This window comes from Phaseolus vulgaris, chromosome 1 (genome assembly GCF_051622355.1).
Source record: "Phaseolus vulgaris cultivar YP4 chromosome 1, ASM5162235v1, whole genome shotgun sequence".
Taxonomy (NCBI): Eukaryota; Viridiplantae; Streptophyta; class Magnoliopsida; order Fabales; family Fabaceae; genus Phaseolus; species Phaseolus vulgaris.
In genome coordinates this window covers 48,908,329-48,932,254 of record NC_143498.1, presented here as the reverse complement: position 1 = coordinate 48,932,254, position 23,926 = coordinate 48,908,329, and the positions used below count along the sequence as shown (strand labels likewise).

General features: G+C 33.6%; 1 protein-coding gene across 10 annotated transcripts; it reads right to left on the bottom strand.

Annotated features, from left to right (window-relative positions):
• Positions 1-335: 335 nt before the first annotated feature.
• On the bottom strand, positions 336-21,946 carry LOC137814597 (putative UDP-N-acetylglucosamine--peptide N-acetylglucosaminyltransferase SPINDLY). Of its 10 annotated transcripts, none has more exons than XR_016523195.1 (19): positions 21,517-21,946; positions 21,003-21,374; positions 19,218-19,379; positions 18,935-19,110; positions 18,724-18,799; positions 17,964-18,092; positions 17,745-17,864; positions 17,594-17,662; positions 17,433-17,514; positions 15,452-15,546; positions 14,652-14,716; positions 13,453-13,651; positions 10,163-10,357; positions 9,020-9,136; positions 8,795-8,930; positions 8,467-8,684; positions 6,151-6,278; positions 802-1,215; positions 336-701 (listed from the first exon to the last, which is right to left on the bottom strand). XR_016523195.1 is itself a non-coding variant. In XM_068617412.1 (19 exons), exons 2-19 carry the CDS (start codon positions 21,372-21,374, stop codon positions 682-684), a joined length of 2,751 nt encoding a protein of 916 aa, XP_068473513.1. In that variant the 5' UTR covers positions 21,517-21,946; the 3' UTR covers positions 336-681. The 10 variants fall into 10 exon arrangements, 6 of the variants coding, with proteins under 6 accessions (XP_068473513.1, XP_068473512.1, XP_090160933.1 ...); XM_068617412.1 differs by having other exon boundaries at positions 9,042-9,136; XM_068617411.1 differs by having other exon boundaries at positions 494-1,215; positions 9,042-9,136.
• Between the last annotated feature and the right edge of the window lie 1,980 nt (positions 21,947-23,926).

Genomic DNA, 23,926 nt, shown 5'->3' with positions numbered 1-23,926 from the left:
ATGGGGTGCAGGAAATCATTTGTCGGGGTATAGGGAGAAATCTTTTGAATCGAGAAATCCAAACCACAATATAGAAAACAATTTTTACATAAAAAAAACTTTCAAATTTTACAATATGGAATAAACCCCCATATCCAAAAGAATATTATTGCCTAATATATAAAATAACTTACAGATTGCAAGATCCATAAATTTTAGACTCCTTCACCGTTCACAACAGCAACAATAATGGTGGTGACAAGAACAATTAGGATGACGACGACAATAATGGTGTTAACAATGAAGGATGACAATTGGTGGCAGAGACACAAAACCAACCAACGAGAGAGAAAATGTAAAGAGGATGAAATAAAATTAGGTTTTTAATAATTTAGGATCGTTTGTCTTCTATACATCCCATAGGATGTAGGAAAAAACCATGAGAATGGAAAAAGCAATCCCATTAAGGTATTGCACGTTGAGGCACCTAAAAAAATGGCATTTTCAAAAGCACTTAGAACAAATTGCCACGCTATATCTATTAAAATCAAAGAGGGAATATCCAGCAGGCAACGGCTACCAAAAAACTTGTTACAGACAGCTCAAAGTAGCTTTCACCTTTTTGCACATCCACCGCACTTAAGGGCTCTTATGACTTACTTTCTATAAGCCCACACCCCCTATACGATGCAATGATTGCTTTCAGCTTCTTCCAACAGCAACTATACATCATAATGGTACAACTATTGTAATGAAGTTCTACATCCTTGAATCACTACAAAAGGATTTTCGGATGAAATTCAACATTAACCTTTCTTTTACCTTGTTTACTACTGCGATTTGATGGCCCACCGTTTTCTTCGCAGCTGTCCATGTTAAGCTTTGAGACGGGCATTGTATCAAATCCATTGGCCTTGACAGATCCAGGACTGTCCTCCCTTGAGTTTGCAATCCTTTCTGGCTCAGAATTCTTATTTAACAAGTCACCCATGGCAACTTCTTCTAACAATTCCAGGCGTTTCAAAGATGGAACATCTCCTCTACAATACCTGTGCCACATATTTCTGTAAGTTGACTCTAGACCTAAGATAAATTTTGCACCATCACAGACAGGGGACTTAGACATGAGATCTCGCAGACTCATTCTCAAATTATGTAGTGCGGAAATGTCAGAAGCCAACTTCTGAGCCAATTCAACGTACTCATCTTCATTTTTGGCAATCAAATGCTCCATCCCTGGTTGTAATTAGTAAAATATTTAACAATTTTGCTGGTACAGCCGAAAATGAAAAATAAAAATGATGCTTGCAAAGTAAAAGCTACAATAATAGTGAAGAAATAACAAAGGTAAATTATAATTTTGGTCCTATTTTTTTCCAGAGTTTTAAAACCTAGACTTTGGAAAACCGACCATTTTGGTCCAATCCTCAATTTTTCCTACATTTATTTCTTTTAATCTTAAATTTCAATTCATTAAATTATTTTCCATGATACCTTAATAAAAAATGTAGGTCAGGTGTTCAATTAGGCAACAATAAAGGAAATAAAAGGCATGAAAAATTGAGGATTAAAATAAAATTGATCACAAAAAAGACCAAATTAACGGACCGATAACAAAAAAACATCAACAGGAACCAAGAGAAGCCAACACAAGGCCAATATCAGGTAATAGAGGAAACGTTTGAACTTTGAAGTTCAACAACATAGAATACTGATGTAGATTGGTTTGTTATATATCAGATATTACCGATGGATTTAGATTTGAAACTATAACTTTTTTATTCAGCGTTATGTTTTTTCCTTGAATTACTAGTTATATTTGTTAAATAAATAAAATTCATAATAGAAAGGATAGTATTGGAACTAAAAGTCCCTGTTACCATATGTTTAGCAAACTTTGTAAGTTATTAACGAGTCACATTTCCTCCGTATAGTGAAATCTTCAGTTATTTTTCTGTACATATTCTTTTCTCTATAATTTGCATTATGTAAAATTCTACTTTAGAAACAACTACATTACAGCTAGTATCAAAGCTAGAACATACACAAAGTTCAACGTCAAGAAATTTACCAGCAAGAATAACTTCAACTTGCAGTAAAGATGTTAGCTCTCATGCAATAAGCATGTGAATTGGTATTGGAAGGACAAGCAAAGTTATTAGCTGTTCTAAGTTGCACAACAGAGTGCGATAATGAAGAAGGCACATTGCGATAGGTTATGAAGTTTTAGAGAAGTCGCTGGAGAAAAGATCACTGACAAGGTTTAGGAAAAGCTAGAATGTAGGTACACGACAAAGTCTCTACACAATCATTTATGTTTGAAGAAACAATATACCATGCAATGCAAATACATGAAGGTGGGTCCATTCATAAACATATTGACAATTTCAACCAAATTATTCTTAGTTTAAAAACCATTCATGTTGCACTGCATGACGAGGACAAAGTTATTCTTCTTCTAAGTTCTTTGCCAAGAGCTTATCAAGACAATTTAGTAGCCACTAATTTATGGTTTTAGTTCACTATCCATGAGGAAGTACATGGTTCTAGCAAAAAGGTGGATCTTGAAATAGATTCTCTTAAACAAGAACTAAAGGAGACAAATGAAGATGTCCCATCAATAGAAACTGAGTATGTATTGGCAAGGGATAGTTCAAGACAAAGTAGACCACCTAGTGAAAATTTTGTTGCTTTTGCATTCAATATGGCAGAAAGAATTGATGAAGAGGAACCAAGTTTTTTTCCGTAAAGCATTTAATTGTGATGAAGCATCACAAAAGATTGGTGCCACGAAAGAAGAGCTTGAATCCCTCTACAAAATCAAACTTCCAAACTTGTTGAGAAACCGATTGGTCAAAAGGTTATGGAATGTAAGTGGATACTTAAGAAGAAAAATGAAACAAGATTCAAAGTAAGGCTTGTACAAAAAGGCTTTACACAGAGTAATGACTTTAATGAATTTTGTTTATTGTTGTGAAGCATAGTTCTATTAGAGTGCTTCTTACTTTGGTGTGTTTACATGAATTGGAGTTGGAACAACTTGATGTGACGACAACCATTCTCCATGGTGATTCGGAGGAAGTGACATGCAACAACTAGAGTGGTTTGTCATTCTTGAAAAATCAGATCAAGTTTGTTTGTTGAAGAAGTCTTTGTACGGTTTGAAGCAATTAACTAGACAAAGGTATAAACGATTCAACTCATTTATGATTGACATTGGTTATATAAAAAGCGAGTATCATAGTTGCGTTTATCATAAGAAATTATGTGATGGTTCTTACAAGTTATGTGTACTCACTTCTTTATGTTGATGGCATGCTAATTGAATGTAAGTCAATAAGTGAGATAAACAAGGTAAAGACACAATTAAGTGGTGAATTTGAGATGAATAATTTGGGTCTGACAAAAAAAATCATTGGCGAGGAGATCATTTGAGAACGAGAAGCGAAAAGATTGTGTTTATCTCAAAAGAGCAATTAATAAAGAAAGATTTGTCTCATTTTTTTCTTGAATTATGTAGTTATGTCTGGTAAATAAAGAAAGCAATGTTTATCATAAAAAAAACAATTAATAAGAATCATATTTCCTTCATAGAGTGAAATCTTGTGAAAGTTACTTTGTTGTACATATTATTTTCTCAAAAATAGAGTTTTTCTTCTACAATTTGCATAGCGTAAATTTTTACATTAGAGACAATTACACTACATTTAGGATTTATTGTGTCTAAACAAAAGCTAGGCCAAACTTTTTTTAGGTGTCTATTGTTAAGGATTACTTTGCGTCTAAATTGTACTTAAACCAAACTTCTCTCTTCCTATTCTCTTGACCATCTCCTTTCTTATCCCAATCTTTTACCAGTCAACACTTTTTAGCCTAATAAAACAAACTATAAAATAGCTTCTACTTATTGACCACCATTATATGTGGTCCATCATACACAAAATTGTGAGTTGTGAGATTTATCTTGGTTCATCTTGTTATTATACATTCCTCTTTACCTAAACATTTTCCCGTCTCTTTCAAAAAATCCTTTGATCATTGTTTGTAGTCTCCAAGTACTTGTGTTTATTCTACATTCCTCTTTATTGAAACATTTGTCCCTCTCCATTAGCCAATCCTTTGGTCGTTGTTGGTAGTCTCTAACAATCCCTCCATCATCTCCAATGTGTAACCGTTCCTCAATGTCACCCTCTACAACATCAACAAACCTTTTGGCACCTAATCTCCCTTCAACGCACAAATTACACTTCGTCCCTCTCTCCCTCCCTAAAATATCTTGCAAATGAGCATTGTGGTGGGGTCCCTACATGTGCGATAACAATGAAGTCTCTAGAATGCAAATAGTGACAATCCCCTTTCATCATAAAAGCTTGTGAATCTACCATAGTCAAATAGAAAAACTTACCTAAAAGACAATTGCATTTGCATTCTATTTGCCCGTGAGAGCTTCTTGAACATCAAATGAAATCTACATTTTCCAACAAATCGTCATCAAATATTCAATTTCAGATCTTTGTCATTGAATTGCAATCTCTAACATTGAAACCTTGACATTCTTGTGATTTGATATTGCACCATCTTCAAAAAGAAACATTAGTTCTGGAATGGAATTATTCTTTTGATATGTGAATGTTAGTTTTTTGTCTTGGAAATCTCTATCCCCCCTTTTGAGTAACAAGTAGTTTGCAAGGCAAAGGGAGATCTAAGAAGACTTTTGCAATGTTTTGTTGGAGAGTCACTCGAGAAGATGTTGAAGGAGGAAACAAACAAGATTGGAGGTTTAGCAAGAAGGAAAATGGAAAAGGACAAGATTTCATAAAGAGGTTTTGCAAGACTTCAATTAATTCACAGGAAAAAAAAAGAGTAGGATGGACTGCCTATGATGGTGGTCCACCTTGGCCTTAGCCTATTTTTAGAATTTATTTTGAGATTTAACTTTAAACCATGTCAACAAATGAAGTAGGCTATATATAACCTAAAGAACTATATCTTTGGATTTTGCTTCATCTTTTAGACTTTTGTTTACTAACTTTTATCTTTTTATTTTTTAGTAGATTTTGTTGGTCTATTCACTTTTCTTTTTAGTAGATTTTGTTGGTCTATTTGTTTTTCTTTTTAGTTAGAAAAGCCCACCCTCCTATAGTAGTACTTTTAAGTTCATTTGTAAAGGTAGTATTCTACTTGTTTTCCATTTAGCAAAGCGAGAAAAGACAAAAGGAGGAAGAGCAAGATCTTTTTCTCATTGCATGAACATCTAGGTCAAAGAAGCATTCGAAATGGACTCCACGTTCATTTTGTTGGCAAAAATGATCCAAAATCCATCTAGATTTGGGGAACCCAAAGAAGTCTTTTGACTTGGTTCATAGATTGAATCAATGATAAATAGAAAAAGAGATCTCGTTCATCTATCTTTCCCTCAAAAGGAAAAGAATAGACAATCCCTCAGATGTCTATGTATCCTTTATCCCCATCTCCAGTTGATCAGACCAAATAGAAATACTCAAAGCTTTTTGTCATGCTATTGTCGCACTGGTGGGGAGCGTAATGGCTTCCCCACAACAGATGATCAAGTCATGCCATACCTATGGGTCATCATTTATTGCACCACGTAGTCCGGCCAAAAATGCAAGAGATCATACCACTTATAGGAGGTTTGTGACCCAATTTAGTGAAGAGGAGGTTAGTGAAAAGGATGAATAATTTTTTAACTATGAAAGTGATGAAGATGAGAGGAAGTGCAATGTCATTGCAGCTGAAAACCATGATGTTTAAATGTTTATAATTGAGTCTACTAACTGGCTCTCGTAGGCTTGAACTTTTTAATTTGATTTCCTTTGCTATTGTGGACATCATGTTTGTCTGTTTTGCTGTTTTGGACCTGGTGATTGTCTTTTTTGCAGCTTTTACTCGGTCAAATCACTTGGTTGGTCATGAAACTTAAACAAAATATTTTAAATAGTAGGTGTTTTCTCCATTTTTCAGCAAATAGCATTCCCACCACTGCTAACCCACTATAGAAGTTAGGGGGCAGCCTCAACACTATCTGCCATATTGACTACTATGAATGCAGCACACATGAATTAGAATGGTGGTTATGGTATACAAAAATCTAAAATTGTAGAAGAATATGCATATATTGACAATAAATAAAAACTATGAAGAGCTTCTTACCAACTTTACTAAGAAGACTGACACCAACATTGTGTGCGTGTGCTGAACCAGCCATAGTGACACATGGAACTCCCATATATAAAGATTCACAAGTTGTTGTTGTTCCAGCATATGGAAATGTATCCAAACTACATGAAACAAGGCATGAGATTTGTTACAAGGTATCACAACATCAAACAAAGTGCAAGGTATCCTTTTACCAGAATCAGAGATATGTCTTTCATAGTTATCATTTTTTCTAGAAATACAAACAATCAACAACAAAATAATAGAATATTAATCATGATTCACTAAAGATTAAACCCACTGCATGTAGAAAACCTATGATAAAAAAATCCTAAGCACAATCTAAATGACAATTTGTCATGGCAAAGACTACAATTGAGAACAAAATAGGAAGATTCGAACCAAAGACTTGGGGATTCAAGGGATGGAAAGGTTTATGAGAGAAAAAAATAGATTGAGCTATTTGGTTGTTGAGGACAAAAGATGGCATCAATTGACGAGATAGCATGCATTGAGAACAACATCACCCAAACATGACCATAGTGTAAAAGAGTTTGAGTTGTTTCAATAAGGCATCTATCATTGCACTTCACCACCCCATTTTGTTGTGGGGTATATGGCTATAGGAGGTTTGATGAAGAATACTGAGGGAATCCATGAAAGTCTGAAAAGAATATAAGAGGTATTCACAGGCATTATCACAACGGAAATACAAATAGAAACCCCAAATTAATTTTTAACTTCATTATAAAAGGATTCAAATATGAAAAAAAAAAACAAAACAATTTTTATTAAAACAACCAAATACATCCAGGATAATCAATTATTAAGTGAACTAAAGCAAAAACACAAAGATTTGTTGGACTCATAGGAAAAAGACTACAACTATGTTTTCCTAATTGACATGACTCACATCACATGACAAAGAAGACAACTTAGACAGACATGGTACAAGGTGTTTAAGTTTGGCAATGCTAGGATAGTGTGGTTATGGTAATCACGCTGCAACCTTCAACAAATGAGTCATCGAGGGAAAAAAAAGATATGTAAAGGGACAACTTGCATGACATAACAAGCACCAAATAAAGTTCAATGTCGACACAGTCATTGAACCCATAACCTGGTCTGAAATTGACAAATATTTGCTAGGAAGCCTATACAAGGGGATCAACACAAAGAAGGTTTGTCGTTACTTTAGTTCTTGGGTAGGAGCTACAAAAGGAGGAACATTTCATTGAAGTCATGTAGAAGACCATGAACTTTTCCCAAGTACTCGGCCATCAAGGCATCTAGGATGATGATAGTTAGAGATTTTGGCAAACGCTATGTAGACGTTGAGTATCATTGGTGTATAACAACCACATCAGTTCCTAAATTCCAACACATGTATCATAAGCTCCAAAAGGTCTACTTCAAGGAAGGACAAGTAAACGACTTAAGAATGTACATGAACTTTAGACCAACGAGGACAATCTTTTTCATCAACAGAAGTCATTCTCTAGGTTAGATGGTAAACATAATCATGTCCCTTAAGTCAACTTTAAATCATTGGCCCATGTGTCATAATTCCTGTCATATAACTTATCAACGTGAATGGGACATTAACTAAAGTAATAAAGATAGAGGATTCAGACCTAACACTAACAGAAGTCATGCATGAAAGAGAGAAAAACTAAAGCATGAGAAAAATGTCACCAGAAGAGAGGAGATACGTATAACAAGCCCCAATCACAAAGTCGGGACCAGATCATGAGAGGGGAGACTAAGGTGAGTCCAAAACCAATAAGAACAGCAGAAACAGTGGCCAAATGCACTACCACATGTGACAGATTACAACAAAGCGAGAGACAATATTAACAGCAGTGGTCACTTGGGTAGGGCTACTCAAAAAGCTAGCAACTACAGCAACAAACGAAACGACAATGGTAGTAGTGAAAATGGTGGAAAACGGCTGGAAAATGCACAATGAAGAGGGGGGATGCCAAAAATTGGAAAGAGACAATTTCTGGAAAAAAAATAGACATCAATGGACATTGGGTCCACTAAGAAAACATGGAATCGTATTAGGCTTTAGATACCATCTAGAGATAAAAAGATATGGAGTCATATGAAGGAATCCTTGTGTGTCTAGAGCAAAGCAAAGGAACATTATGTGTATGTGTGTGTGCATAGAATTATTCAACAATGGACCTAGGCCCATATAGTAAAATACATGTAGCAAAAACAATGCTAGATGTATGCAAACCTAAGAAAATCCGAGTCAAAGCAGCATTATAAAAATACTCAAGGAATACAAAATAGAGATATTACCTGATGTCCATTAGAGAATAGGCATGCATATGATCATGGTTAAGAAGAATAAGGGGCAAAAGATCAACACGTAGTGGTTCTAAGCCCAACTGCTCCAGTGTTGAAAGGAATCTTTGTCGCACACTGTCACAACAAAATGGTTTGCATTTTACCACGAGGCGGGAATTCGGAATTGCACACAATATCCTTGCCCAGACCTGCAATACCTTTGGTGTAATCTGAAGAAATAGAAGTACACACATCAGAAACACATGACTTATTATCTTTAACAATTTGCTCTTGGTAAACAAAGAACAAATACATAACATATTTCAACACATAATCGTACCTTGGCAAGATTGTTGAAACTACCAAATGTGATGAAGCCATTAGAAAGTGCTGGAGTTGAAGAAACAGGACCAGCCTCAGGGGAAGGGGTGTAACAAAGGAAACATTCGGGCAATCTAACCAACTCCTCGACGTGTCTATAATTAAAGAAAAGTACTATAAGACAATAACCAATAACAGGACTTTTATAAAAGTGTTATAGTATAGGTCAATGAAAAGAAAGTACTGAAGTTCTTGAAGAGATCTACTTCTGCTTTGTTTCAGGAGGGTCTGCCAGAGAATCGGTGATTCTATAATCAATTGTAGGCAATCCTGTTGTATTGGGATAACCAATCCAAGTCACCTACTTGCAAAGCAACACAAGTCACAATTTTGCATGAGATTAAATAAATACACAACATAAAATGATAGCAAATGGCATAAAGAATGTTGCTATGAATGATACATACCACATCATATCACAAACTTTGATAACTAAAACATTAGTACTGCATACATACATTGACATTGTCCTATGTTTCATTGAAATAAAAAAACAATGACGTACATACTTTGTATATATTCAGAATTAATTTACTAGAAGTGTGAGTGTGTGTGAGCAATGTATGGATGTATGCAAGGACATCTTCAGGATTTTGGCCTTGCAGCTCATCAAATATTAACAAATTTAAGTACATTGACTGGTTGTGGAAAGACTTGTTCATGCTTCAAGGACAGCCCTCAAAATGAGCACTGCTTACCACAAACAAACTAATGGTCACACAAAAGTGGTCAATTTCTATTTGGAGACCCTTTTGCACTTTTCATGGCAGACCAACCATACCAGTGGGTGCATTGGCTTTCACGGTCAGAATATTGGTATATCACCAATTGTCATGCTTCCAAAAGGTGTTTTGAGGTTGTCTATGGCAGAAAACCTCTTCTGATATTTCGATTTCTGCCAGGAGATATAAGAGTGGAAGCTGTGAAAAGGGAGTTGATAGATAGAGATGAAGCTCTGTAGAGAAGCCTGCTCTGCAGCAGTAGGAATCATTATCCTGCTGTATTTTCTATTTCATTTTCAGGAATAATACATATATTTTCTCAATGTGTTTATTCTTGTACATTTGGGTCTCTAACATAAACACATCTCTAAACCATTCAATTTGAAAAAATTAAAATCATATAAATTCACAACATAGGAAAAATGATAAGTTTTTAGTTAACAATCCAGCTGCAGCATCCAAATGTTCAGCTTCACAAGATCAAACATCCAACTTAACAAAGGTTGAAAGGAAAACATAGATAAAAGAATATAGTAACAAAGGAAAAACATGCTGAAAAACAAAAAGAGCAAGTTATATATAAATATGCTAAAGCCTAAGCACACCTGAACAGGTGCAGGTCGACATGCCATCATTCCTAATTTATTGTTTGCGGTATGACCTGTAAGTTCTACCAAAATATCAACTTGATCTTCTCTAACCATGTCAGCAACCTTCTTTTCATCAATTCCATAAATGTCTTTCCAGATACCACCCTTCTTTGTAACTTTCTCTCTAAATCTAATGGTTTTTGCATCTGCCTACAACATGAAAATCAAATCCAAAATATATGAAAAGTGAAGGAAACAAAGATTTATGCTATTACAAATTAAAAAGACCAGCAAATTATGTTAATGTAACCAAAGTCAGAATGTTAACCCTAAACTCTAAACCATGCTAGACATTAGTGCTGAGCCATCTTGATAATTGGTTGTTTGGTAAATCGTAACAGCTGATTCCATGAAATCCTATTCCTGAACTGCTAGGTCATACTTATTTTTGCCTTAAAGATAAATAAAAGCTTAAAAATAAGTAAAAGTTGGTTGTTAACTTTCACTTTTTCTTAACTCTTTTAAAATTAAAAGCCATAAAATTTAGTTTATTCAAAATTAATATTAGGTGGAATGAAAGTTGAATTAATTTGTATAAAATTTTCATTATAAAAATAATTAAATAGAGATTAAAACCCTAAACCCTTAACAACAATAAAACTTTTTCTGTAAGCATTAAAAAATACTTTAATTGAGAAAATGTATGATCTTATATAAAAATAACATAACCAAATTCGTATATCAAGATGACTGCAACCATGGCGGTGGAAAATATGTTGCCCGTGACTTTCGGAATGTGATTCTTCTATGGTTTGTCAAGCCTTTCAAAACTTCCAAATTATTCCTTGGAATCTTGGGGCAATGGTTTAGGTGTTTAGATTTACATAAATCTCTTGATCTCAGGGTTTCTCACATCTTCTGAGAAGGCAACATGGGTGTTGATTGGTTAACTACTTTGGGGTGGAAAACTGGATTGAGTTTTCTTGGTTTAATGTTTTACCTCTTGTCTTGAGTCTTGATGTTTTTGAGGATTAGATATGGCCTTCCTGAGTTTAGGTTTGGCTAAGGGTTGGGTGCTATGTGTTACCATGTTTTAATGGGTTAGTTCTTGTTGAGCTAGAGTTTTGTCTTTGGGTGAATTTTCTTTTGCATAGGTTTTGATGTTGTGCCCCCATGTTTCTTGTGTTCCTTTTTTTTGTTTTCATTATGGATTCTCATGTATGATTGTTGAGCTTTGGGGTGTCAACCTAATTGGGATTTTGAGTCTCATAGTAATGCCCAACATGTGTTTTATGAAAAAAACATAACTATCATGGTCAATAATTCATATATATAACAAGAACTAGATGCATGAGCATTACGCTTCTGTTCCTTGTTCGCCCCCACACATGAAAAAAAAAAGAATTAATTTTGGAGGGACAGAGTAGGAACGGGGGACAAATAAAAAAAGCTGTTGAAAGAGTGAATTTGGGAAAAGGCATACAAACAGCTGGTCAGTGGAATCATATCAGCCCAAAAGGAAAATATAGAGGCAAGTGAATAAGATCTGTGAAACAGTACTCGTCGGTGGTAAACAATAACACAGACAGGAAATAACCTCGCTGGAAAATTGTTAGAGTATCCGTGTGAACAGTGATGGCAGGAAAATCAAAACAGAAACCGGAAAACACAATTTCTAAAAAATATTTACTCCGCGTGGGCCCAAAGGGAAAAACACAAATTTGAGTTGAAAGAACTAGTGAGAAAACAGGTCATGGATGATGGTACAGCTCTAGTGCCATGTTGAAAAGAGAGAACCCAAGAAGAATTATAATAAATTCCGAGTCTTGGCTACAACATGAATACTCTTAAAAAAAGGTACAATAATAAGAAAGATACTCTATCTAATTATGTGAAATATGTGGTAAGATATTTCCCTATCAAATCATACCATATCTTCTATTTGATGTAGTCAAATCATATCTCTAACAATATATACTTAGTTTTTCTTTTTATGATAGGAGTGTTTGGAAAGTGTTTAACTAAGAATAGCATTAACCAAGATTATATATATATATATATATATCAGCTCATTCACACTACTCTTGCTCCAGCTAAGCTAAATCGGAGAGATGTCAATGTAGTCTCAACCGAAATTTCTTTTTTTGAATTGCAACCCTGTTATTCATGTGCAACATATGTTGAAAACATATCCAACAAGTGTCATATCAAAAAAATCTCTGACACGCCAACATGTTCAATAGAATTGTCAGTGCTTCCTAGAGTATGATGGCCGTAACCATGGCAATAGACCTTTTTTTCTGTAGAATATCCATAATTAAGTTTCAAGCTTCCATTTCATATTTTGTTTGGCAAGCAGCCAATATCAGACTCTTGTTCTTAATGAATATTGGCCAAGTTAAAGTTCTGCATATTTTAACACTGTATAACCTAACAAATCAATAATGATTGAGAAACAGAAACCAAAATGGGGAGGCTTTTCTCCTATAAAATATCCAAAATTAAGTTTCAGGTTCCATTTTACGTTTATCAGACTCTGTTGCTTAACAAATATTTGTTCAGTTAAATTCTGAATATTTAAACATCGTACAACTTATCAAAAATAATTACGCTTAGAACATAACCACAATGGAAGGCTTTTTTACTGTGAAATATCCTAAATTAAGTTTCAAGGTTCCATTTTATATTTCGATTGGCAAGCAGCCAATATATCAGACACTTGTTGCTCAACAAACATTTTCTCAGTAAAAATTATGAATATTTTAGCACTGTATATAACCTAACAAATTAATTATGATTGCAAAAAAGAACCACAATGGGGAATGAAACCTAAGACCAATTTTCTTTTCAATTGACTATATTTTATATTCAATATAAATATCTATGGATCCATAACAGTTTTCCTATTGGAAAGGATCAATAACTAACTGAACAACAAAAGAAAATCCTTCCACTGGGTCACTTTGGTTTCCAACAAGGTAAACAGTTCCAAAAGCAATTATTTCAATCTACTAGACCATAGATTGAGAATCTTTCTCCTCCTAATAATTTTAATGGTCACCCAGAACAAAAAAACTGTTGGTTAAGGAGAAGAAAAAGCAACCTCTACCAATATTAGTTTTACATTTCCAATATGAAGGAGGTGAAACATAGAAAAATATGCATCACTGTAAGCCAACCAACTATGAATTTTGTTGATGTTTGAATTTCAAGAGAGCATGAGAATATATGTCATGTGAAAAGCTTTGAAACCGCATTAATATAGTTTATATTGCAATTTGTGTGTGTGGGTTCACAATTGATACCTTGACAACTGCAGAATAAACGATCACTTTGAAATTGGAGTAGTCATGATAGACAAGAGGTGCTTCTATGAAATACGACACAGAATGAGTAAAATAATCAGGTGAAACATAGCCTATCACAAGGGGCCGGTCAGGATCTTTTGTGTTACCCCACGATGTGTAACGTGGATATAGTCTCATGAATCGACTACCCCAGTTCCTGCATATAAACATTTGATTCATTATAGTTTACATGTTACAAATCCAATTTTTGCACATAATGTATATTGCTACACAAGAACTGTAAATGTTACAATCGATGAATTGGTAATTGAAATTATCCTTCATTAAGAAACCCTGGAGCAATTCGATAACATAGGAAGCATTGCGTCCAAATTCATCATAAATTAAATAATATTAAATATTTCCTAAAGATTTATGTTCAACATAAAATGGAAATTACTATTCTGAACTCACAAGTATTACCCTATCTTGCCACTCTTTAGGTATCAAACTAGCACATTCCTTCAGTGCAAATAGATATTTGAGAAGTCCCAGAAAACAGCTTATATCACAATGACAAAGTGATCACACCTCATGTGTCAAACAGTGCATTCACTTTTAGATTGGATAAAAAACATTTCCCTCAAAAATTTGCGAACAAAGAATTTTTGAGCTTAGAAGTTGATAAACACCAAACTTTTGGTCTTCAGAAAACTTAACAAAGTTTTGAATTTATAATTCTGTGCTTCTTTCCTAACCGAACCTAACTAGACAAGCATGTTACTTGTTTACTCGTTCATGCTTCAAACACGCTTCAAACAATGCATTCAAGTCTAGAAAGGATAACAAACATTTCCCTCAAAAATTTGTGATCAAAGTATTTTTGAGCTTAGAAGTTGATAACCACCAAATTTTTGGTCTTCAAAAAACTTAACTAGCGTTGAATTTATAATATTGTGTTTCTTTCCTAACAGAACCTATCTAGAAAAGCATGTTACTTGTTTACTCTTTCCTGCTTCAAACATAGATATAAGCAGGGACCACTGCTAATAAAAAAGTAAAAACCATGTGGATAGCAGACAATAACATGTATTTTTTTCCAACACCTAAGGAAGTTACATGCAATTGAACATTTATGCGAAATCAATGAAGTAGATTAAATACTGCCAATGATAAAAACTCAAGTATAAAAGAAGTTCATTCGAGAAAGCTGTAACCTGTGAACCTCAAAAAGTGTGTCATCAATTCCTTCATCTATGTAATTCATTGCAAGTAAGCGGTTCTGCATAATATGGTACATTAAAATGAGACATTGAATAGAAAGCATAAAAGCTCCAACAATCAAGACATAACTTTAGCAAAGGACAAAATACATAAATCCATCCATTGCATCAGAACTGATTTGAATGTGTAAAAAAAATCAAATTATGGGCAAAATATTTGAAATTGAACAAATAAAAAGGTTACTCTCCATACTAATAACAACCAGCTGGTGCTGCTGAACGACCCAATAAAAGTAATAAGTAAAATTATTAATAACAAATAAAACCATCTTACTTTCAACTCATTTCTTTCTCTTTCAACTAATTGGAACAATTTCACTTTCCATTGTAATTTTCCTCCGTTCCTGTCCTTTTCCACTCTCACTATCCATCACACCATCAAAACAAAGCATAATACTTTTGTTGCGGGCCCAAAATTTTAGCAACTTTACACATCTATTCCAGAAACTTGTTCACCTTTTACACACCAATTTTATTCTATCAGTTTACAACCAATGTCCCAAACTAGAAGCTCACCCTCTCGCGAGAAAACTTAACCTCAACACCCTACATCATGGTAACTATAATACATAATAGGCACCACCACAATATATCTAGTTTATGTTGAACCCCAGTTCATATATAAACCAACTCCTAACAGAAGATTTGGTGCTATGCATTTAATGCATGATTGCACACGTCTAAACAATTTATAGAACACAAAGGACGAAATAATCACCCATTATGCACCACACCTGACCAGCATTCCGAGAATCAGGGTCAATCTTAAGACATTGCTCATAAGCATCAATTGCTCGAGATATATCGCCAGCATCCCTATAAAGAACTCCTGCACAAAAATAGAGAAGATAAGCATATAATGAAAGATGTGCTCAGAATTTGACTGCCATACTCCCTCTGCAAAAACTCCTTTTTGTAATTAAATATAAAGGAAAAGACAGTACCAACAAAAACCAATTAAAGCTTTTTTGGACAGAGCAGAAGGGTGAAGACTTGCAGAAACCTCCATAAATCAATGCAAAGAATACAAACACAGTTACACTATATCTTCCAAAACTACTGCATAGGACATTTATATTGCTCCAAATAATGTTTCAAAGCAATTTTACTTATCTTACCCTAGCTTCAGCAGCACTAATATCATTTCAATATAGGAATTCTTTTGCTTTACATTATTCAAGATAAGATTTATAACCAGCTACTTGGTTAATCTCTAGGAACAACATCAATTAAATAACTGCTTAACCACAACAGAGAAGACCCAACCAATAAGAAAACAAGCATAATTTACTAGTATTCAAGCACTATGTGCCATCATCTTTTCCGACCATGATAAAAGTCCAAAATGGAACTTCATTATTAAAATCCTGGAAGAAGCACGCCACAAAAATGACAAGAGTTGAGATAAATAAAAGAGACTATATTTGAGAGAGCTGAAGCACTCCTCTCATATGTTCTCATATTTAGATTGATAGAATTCTGATACAATGAGTACAGGGAAAAGCAAAGATCAAAACTAGAGTCCTAGGTACAGCATATAGTACAACAAAGGAATTGGCATCAAAGGTTACCGAACAATTTAAAGACTTGGTTTAACTTAAAGAGATAAGATTGAAAGGCAAGCAGGAAAAAAAAGAACAGATTGAAGATTTAAGGAAGGAGAAAGGGAAACTTGTCCAACTCCCTCGGAGGAAACTTTAGAACCATTGGTAAGGTTATGAAATGAGGATTTTTCGAAATAGAAAGGGATGAGAGCAAAGAGGTATTACCAAAAATGTGATCAGAAGCACCTTAAATTATCCATGGGCTTTGACTTTCCATGGATTGTGAGATGCAAGTTGTTGACAAACTGGGATTTGCAGATAATTGAGAGTTATGAGATTTTAACCTTAGATATTACTGATATTCTTCATTAGAAAATTTGGGTTTAACAACTTTGGTTTTAGAGATATATGTTGTCTTGTCAAGAAAGTCATGTCGATGGCGGATGGTGAACTGTGAATATTCTTCCTGGGACTGAGACCAGGATCAACCCGCTCTAATACCAAGTTGAGATAAATAAAAGAGACTATATTTGAGAGAGCTTGATCACTCCTCATGTTCTCAGATTTATAATGATAGAATTTTGATACTGTGAGTAACGGAAGAGCAAAGATTAAAACTAGATTCCTAGGTACAGTATACAGTAGTTTTCCAATATAACTACTTCCTACCTCTATTTAATGCCTATTCTAATAGTTAGTTAAGCAAGAGCCCTTATAAACTGCGCATCTAAATCCCACAATTCCAATGTGGAGCTCTAGTCCCATTCCATGCAATAGGTCCTAACACCACACTATGATCCACAGCTCCCATGCCCGTGCAGGCTAGCTGTGCACTATCATTTTGACTAGTCCAAGGTGAACAAACAACAATATCAGTGTCACTGCCCTCACCTCTCATTTGAAGCTGGGAGACATGGTGAAATTTTTTAATACAATAGATAAAAACGTTCAGTGATACATGACCATTAAACTCACTCATAGCAACCAGGAAACATAGAAAAATATGAATCAAATAATACAATTCACATCTGATCAAAGAATAACCTACTCTAAATTATGCTGGTATGTTGTCATTCATAAATTTGCACAACCTTGACCAAGACAATCCCTACTAAATGCTGTGCAACCACAATAACCAAACATATAATAACTACAGAAAAGAAAATAAGACCTAGGTTATTGTATGCTTCAGCATATGTCGGATTTGCCATAATAGCTTTCTCAATCATACTTGCAGCAGCATCCACTTTACCCTGGAGAAGAAAGAAAACATTATCACTTACTGTAGATATTTGACAACTCACAAAGTTCAGGAATGGTGAAATACTTAACCTGGACAGTGTATACAACACCAAGATTATTTAATGACTGTGAAAAATTAGGTTTGATTGACAAAGCAAGCTGCATAACAAGAATAATAAATTGTTAAAAATGTATGCAATCCACCAATGCCAAAACAAAATGAGAGGGTCATCATTGCTACCTGGTAGCATTCTACAGCTTTATCAAGGTTTTCACGGTCTTTATATATAACACCGAGATTGTTACATGCTTCCGCACAATGTGGATTGAAGTGAAAGGCGAGTTCATAGAATACAATGGCCTAATTTGTAGATTGAATTTCCAACAATATAATTAGTTTAGACTAATATGAACATATCAGAGGTGTGATAGAATATAGGCATGCCTGTATTCAACGTACCATATCAAACTTAAGCATCTCACCATAAGCAACCCCAAGATTATACATGGCATCAGCATAATGCCAGTTGTAATACAAAGCTTTCTTATACAAAGCCACACCTTGGTTGATGTCGCCCTCCAGTTTAACCTATAAACCAAAATAATAATCTTAGCAAGATAGAAATGATCCAAAGTGTATTAAGGATGGGAAACAAGGAGAACAACAGAATGGAGCTGCAATTATGTGACCACTGTAGGATTCTACAAGGGTCCAAACTGCAGCCTCCAACCCCAAAAAAAAAAACAAAAAAGCAAGTGAAGAGGCTGTTTAAGAGACCAAGTCACAAGGGAAAATAGGAAGTAGGAACATTAATTGGCAAGCAGTAATTAATGGTCTCAAGCCATAACTTTGGATTTTACCAAAATTGTTTCTCAATCCACAACAAACAAAACAATTATTTGTAGTTCCTCAAAGCCCCTTTAAAATTAAGATGAAATAAGTTAAAAGTGCTAGCCCTTAAGCAACAAACCCAATGTTTCCATTCCAACCCTACCAAACACACAACTTTACATTGCATGGGAATCGTTTTTTTATATGACAATCTCCATTATAAATTTACCAATATTGCATTAAGATATCGATAATAAAATGACTATACAAATTCTATAAAAGCAAGATGATGATTAAAGTATTTTACCTTTTATAGTTGGAAAATAAAGAGGATGTAAAAAAATAGCTATTGCATAATTATCATAATATAGAATTTCAGATGCGTCACCTTCGTTCCTAAATCTGTCAAAGCTATAGCCATATTATTCTTTGCAATCTCAAAGTTAGGTGAAACAGTTAAACACCTGCCACAAAACATCACCTGATTATAAGACCCAACAGTAGAAGTCAAGTCATTAAAATAACAAATTAAATTAAAATTATCTACAGGTTCTTGGCTCAGAAAAGAACACATGACTGAATATATATATATAGAGTACCTATCATAACAAGAAATAGCTGAATCCAAATCACCGCGATTTTTAAAAATAACACCCATATTGCAATATGCCTCAGCATAAACTGGCCTCTCTGCTGCAGCTTTTTCATAGAAAGTGAGGGCCATGTCGTATTGCATCATTTCTGAATACACCACACCAAGATTGTAGTATGCAGGCTGCAAAGTCCATATAGAATAAAAATATATTTCTTGCAAACTGAAATCTATACAAAATTGATAGCTTTAGTGATAAAAGCAAAGTATTCAGAATACAAGAAAATTACAGCATAGTGCGGATCTACTTTGAGCGCTTCAAAGTATTTTTTAATTCCATCCTGAGTGAATCCAGCAAGCTTTGTGTTGGTGCCAATATCTGTTAACACAATGGCAAGGCATTCAGCAGCTGCTCTGTATGAAGGATCCACTCGTAAAGCCCTCTGATATGACTGTTCCAAGTAAATAATTTCATTAACAGTAATAAATTCCACATAAATTTCAACTTGTATGAACACTAGCATGGTAAAGATCAATTTGTATATTGTGATGAAGATTTGACTTTGAATCATGAGATACATGGATGAATAAGTGTAGTTCAGTGTCCTTCATGAGAATCACATGATTCAGCAATTCATTAGTTTTTTTTTTCTTTCATCAATTCTAATTTTCATTAAAATAATTGAAAGCCATATGAGTACATTGTTGCAGTGCAAGTGAGAATACAAACAAAATTGGGTAAAAGTAAGCAACTTGGGTAACATGAAAGTGAGAAAAAGAAAAACTTGCAAATCTATGCCTTAAGATTTTGGATTGAGTGTGGCATCAAGTTCACCCGTGTAGTTTGCTAGTGGCTTGCTAGTGGAGATATTCCCGGTATTTTACCCGTTCACCCTTGGATTCCCAACAAACAAATTATTAAATGAAAAAGGAACTGGAAGAGTACTACTATACACACCCTATTTGATATTCCACTGCCCTTTTTTATTCTTCTGCAACAGGGGTTTCATTTCACTCCATTACTAACTTATTCTATGCACTGTATTAAGTAATTTGAAATTATGACATTGAACAATATATTATCATGCATATATGATATAGTTCAAACTATATTTGAACATGTCATTGAAAATTATAATTTGCTACAGTTAACAGTTCGAAAAATAATCATTTGCAATTGAGGTATATAACAGCCCAGCCTAGTAGCAGACAATAATTTCAGTTATGTTATGTTAGCATAAACTGCCATAATTATCCTAGTTCATAGAACACAACATTTTCTTCCCACTAATATGTATGTATGTATATCTTAATAAATGAACTTTAAGACTAATTCAATCTCACAAAACTAGTTTATCAAATGAGGTTTACACTCACTTGTATATTATTATTTAGTCACGTCTCTAGTCAACGAGAAATCTCCAACACACTCTTTTATGCCAAAAATTGGACATCTCGTCTCACGAGAATATATATTTATGAATGGTCCAATAATAACCTCTTAGAAGGTGGCTAGATAAGTTCAACAAACCTCACTAGGATACGCTTTAGTACTAATTTAGAAAAATAACTTTTAAGTCTAATTCAAACTTGCAAAACTAATTTATAAAATGAGGTTTACACCCATTTATATACTACAATTTGGTTATATCTCTAGTTTATGGGGCATCTCCATCAATATATATAACACTTACATTCAGTAGAACTTCATTGAGAACTTCATTCAGTATAACACTTATATGCGGCATCTACGACTTTGAGAAACAAGCACATATCCAGAAAACAATAAGACTGGTCATAAACAAAGCTATATTATAAGCCACAGTGAATCCACTACAATAAATAACCCGACATATGAAGAGAGACGGCGTGAAATCAACAAATAAAACCTTTTACAACCTCAACTTCAGACTAGTAAAAATACAGGCTCAAAAAAGAAAAGGAAAATTTTATTGTGATAAACACATCATCCACATCGCGAACAGTTAATCATTCTGAATAAATAATACAAAAGAAAAGAAAAATGCGAAGTAACAATTTCAGCAACCAAAGTTATTAAACAGAGATAGGCATACCTCAGCCGCCTCCATTAGGCGACCATCGTCCTTGTACAAAATGCCGCAATGTGTGAGAGCACGCGCATTTTGAGGATCCAGCTTGATAGCCTCAAAAAAACTCTCAAACGCGAGCCTTCCCTTATTCTGCATCTGGAGGCATATGCCTTTCCCGATGAGCGCCTCTACATTTGCACCGTCGTTCTCCAAGACACGCTCGTAGATAGCAAGAGCATCAGCAAACTTGTTCCTCGAACGCAAGACGTTCGCATAAGAAACGCTGTCGTTCCCTTCACAACCAGCAGAACCACTAGACTCCAAAAAACCGTTATCGCCATTTCCCGCTAATTCCCATTCACTCCCGCTCCCCTCACTATTCTCCGCCCCTGTCATCTGCACAAACAAAGCAGGTAACAGAATTCGCAATTGCAGCAACTACGTCAAGAAATTGAAGAATCACCAGTGTGAGTCTATAGGAAAATAGTGAGAAATCATCGACACAAAATTGATCGCAGCGGAAGGTGAGAGGACGTACCCTAGCGATGAAAGAAGCGGTGGAACTGTCCGGAGGCGGCAGAGGAGGGAGCCAGAACCGGGAAGATTGAAGAAGCGAATGTTTTGAGGAAGCGATTAGGGTTTTGCGAGTTCGTGTGAGGGAGAAGAGTTAATAGAAACAGCGTAGCAAAACACAGTGAGTGTTGTTTTTTCAAATGAGTAAAACTAAGGGTAAAGCGTGATCAAGAACTTAATCGATTGGAGAGAGAGAAAGAGGTAGTCAAAGTTGGCAACTCAGCATAGAAAGTAACTCTCTCTGCCTCCAACAAGCCAACTTGGACATGTCACAAACTCACTGCCCCTTTCTACAAATACACGTTCAAGCTTTCTTCCCTTTTCATCTTATTAGAAGGAATAGTATAAAACTTTCTCTTACAAATATTCAAGAGGTGGTAGATTGGTCTTTGGATTTCTATTTTTTTGGATGTCCCTAGTTTTATATAATGCTAATGATGTCATATAATAACTATGGAGTTTGTACTGGTTGTTCTGGTCAAATTCAATTTGAAAAAGATGTTTTTTTTCAGATAATTGCATGAAAATCACCTTACATCCAATCATTGCTATCATCTGAAAATTAACACAAGAATAATTAGAAAAAAGAGGATAAGAAAAGATAAATATGATACACTAGTTGCTCATATTTTTTTGAACTGGATAGTGGAAAGTTAAGGGTGTGGGAGAGAGAGTGTGAGAAGAAAATGTGAAAAAAAGTGAGTGTGTTTGAAGTATGGTATGTTATAGTGGATGTGTGAAAAAAGTTTATTAAGATACGTGAGTGATGTGATGGTTGTAAGAGTATTTAAAATTATTTTAAATAGGATAATTTGTAAGATTACAATTTTACCCTTATATATAAAAATAATAATAAATTATTATTAATTTTGTGCATATTTTAGTTAATCAAAATAATTTAAAGTTTTATTTATAAATAAAAGAAAAACATATATTAAATTCAAAGAAATAATTAAATAATATAATTTTATTATTTTTCATTTTATTAGTTTAAATTAATTTTGTTACTTAAGTTAATTTATTTAGATAATTTTAATATTATTTATGATTCTTTAAATTATGTTATGTTATATATATATATATATATATACAAAATTATTATTAATAATAATTTTTATTATTAATACTAATTGTATGAAGGGCATTATGGTCTTTTCATCTCATTTTACTCTCATTTCTCTTTAATTATTAGAGGATCCTAAATACCTTTAACTTTCCATTCACTCTCACCCTCAACATCTCTCTTTCATATAAACAAATAAGGGTGACATTCATTCACTCCATCTTTAACCTCCATCACTCCTAAAAGAAAACACACATTTAAGTAACATAATTAGTAAGTAATCGACTGAGTAGAAATGATTAATGTATTCAATAAACTTTATTAACAAATGTAACTAAAAAAATCTCAAATATCTACCTACAACCTCCTATTTCTTGAAGGTCAAGGAATGAAAACGGATGCTTGCTAGTTAAAAATATAAGATTTTGTTTAATATATTTTTTTGGCAATTTTTTTAAAGATTCCTTTTAAATATGACAGTGTTTTATTAGAGACGACGGATTCTACTGTATTAGATCCATGACAAAAGAATAAATATATTTCTATAATGTTTCAACCTTATTTTATGAAGCTCTTTGAAATTATTTCAATTTTTAAGTTTCGAATTATCTAAACATTGAAGTAATAAAAAATTTAATTTACAAAATTATTAAATTTTTATCTGTATGTAATATTTTTTATTTATTTATTATAGATCTGGTAATTTAAAATATATTTATAGAATACACAAGTTAACATATTTCTTCAAGTATGATAAAATTTGAAATATATGCAGTATATATTTTTAGATTAAAAAATTATAATATTAAAAAAAAAATTAATTTAATCTGATAACTTATAGAACCAATTTATAAGAGAAGATTTATATACTATTAAATATATTTATTTTTAATTGATATAAAATTTTCAACGCACTTCCTTAATTGAAATATCAAATTTTATAATAATATTTAATATGAAAAAATTATTAAAAAATATTTTTCTTCATAAAAAGAAAAACACATTCATTTTTTTTTTCTTTTCCTTGTCTCCACCACTGGAACAAACCATTCAAAACTACACTCTTCTATATAATCTACCTTCCTCTCATCAAAGTTATGCACTACTATAAACAAAATTAATATGGATATTTTTTACATTTCTACATTTACTAGAGATTCGATATAAAGAACTAGTCTTATAACCGACTAAGACATGGTATGGATTATTATAACCAATGTTTTTAAAGGTAGGTGTGTTTGTTTCTTGATAAAGAAAAGTATTTTTTATTAAAACACACATGGTAAAACAAATAAAGTAAAATAAATAAATA

Excerpts from the sequence above, each read along its gene's own strand:
- LOC137814597 (XM_068617411.1), bottom strand. The coding sequence starts at position 21,374 with ATGACAGGGGCGGAGAATAGTGAGGGGAGCGGGAGTGAATGGGAATTA. Across the intron at positions 9,137-10,162 it reads GTCGACCTGCACCTGTTCAG|GTGACTTGGATTGGTTATCC; the intron begins GTGTGCTTAGGC and ends CTTTGCAAGTAG. Across the intron at positions 8,685-8,794 it reads GTTTCAACAATCTTGCCAAG|ATTACACCAAAGGTATTGCA; the intron begins GTACGATTATGT and ends CTATTTCTTCAG.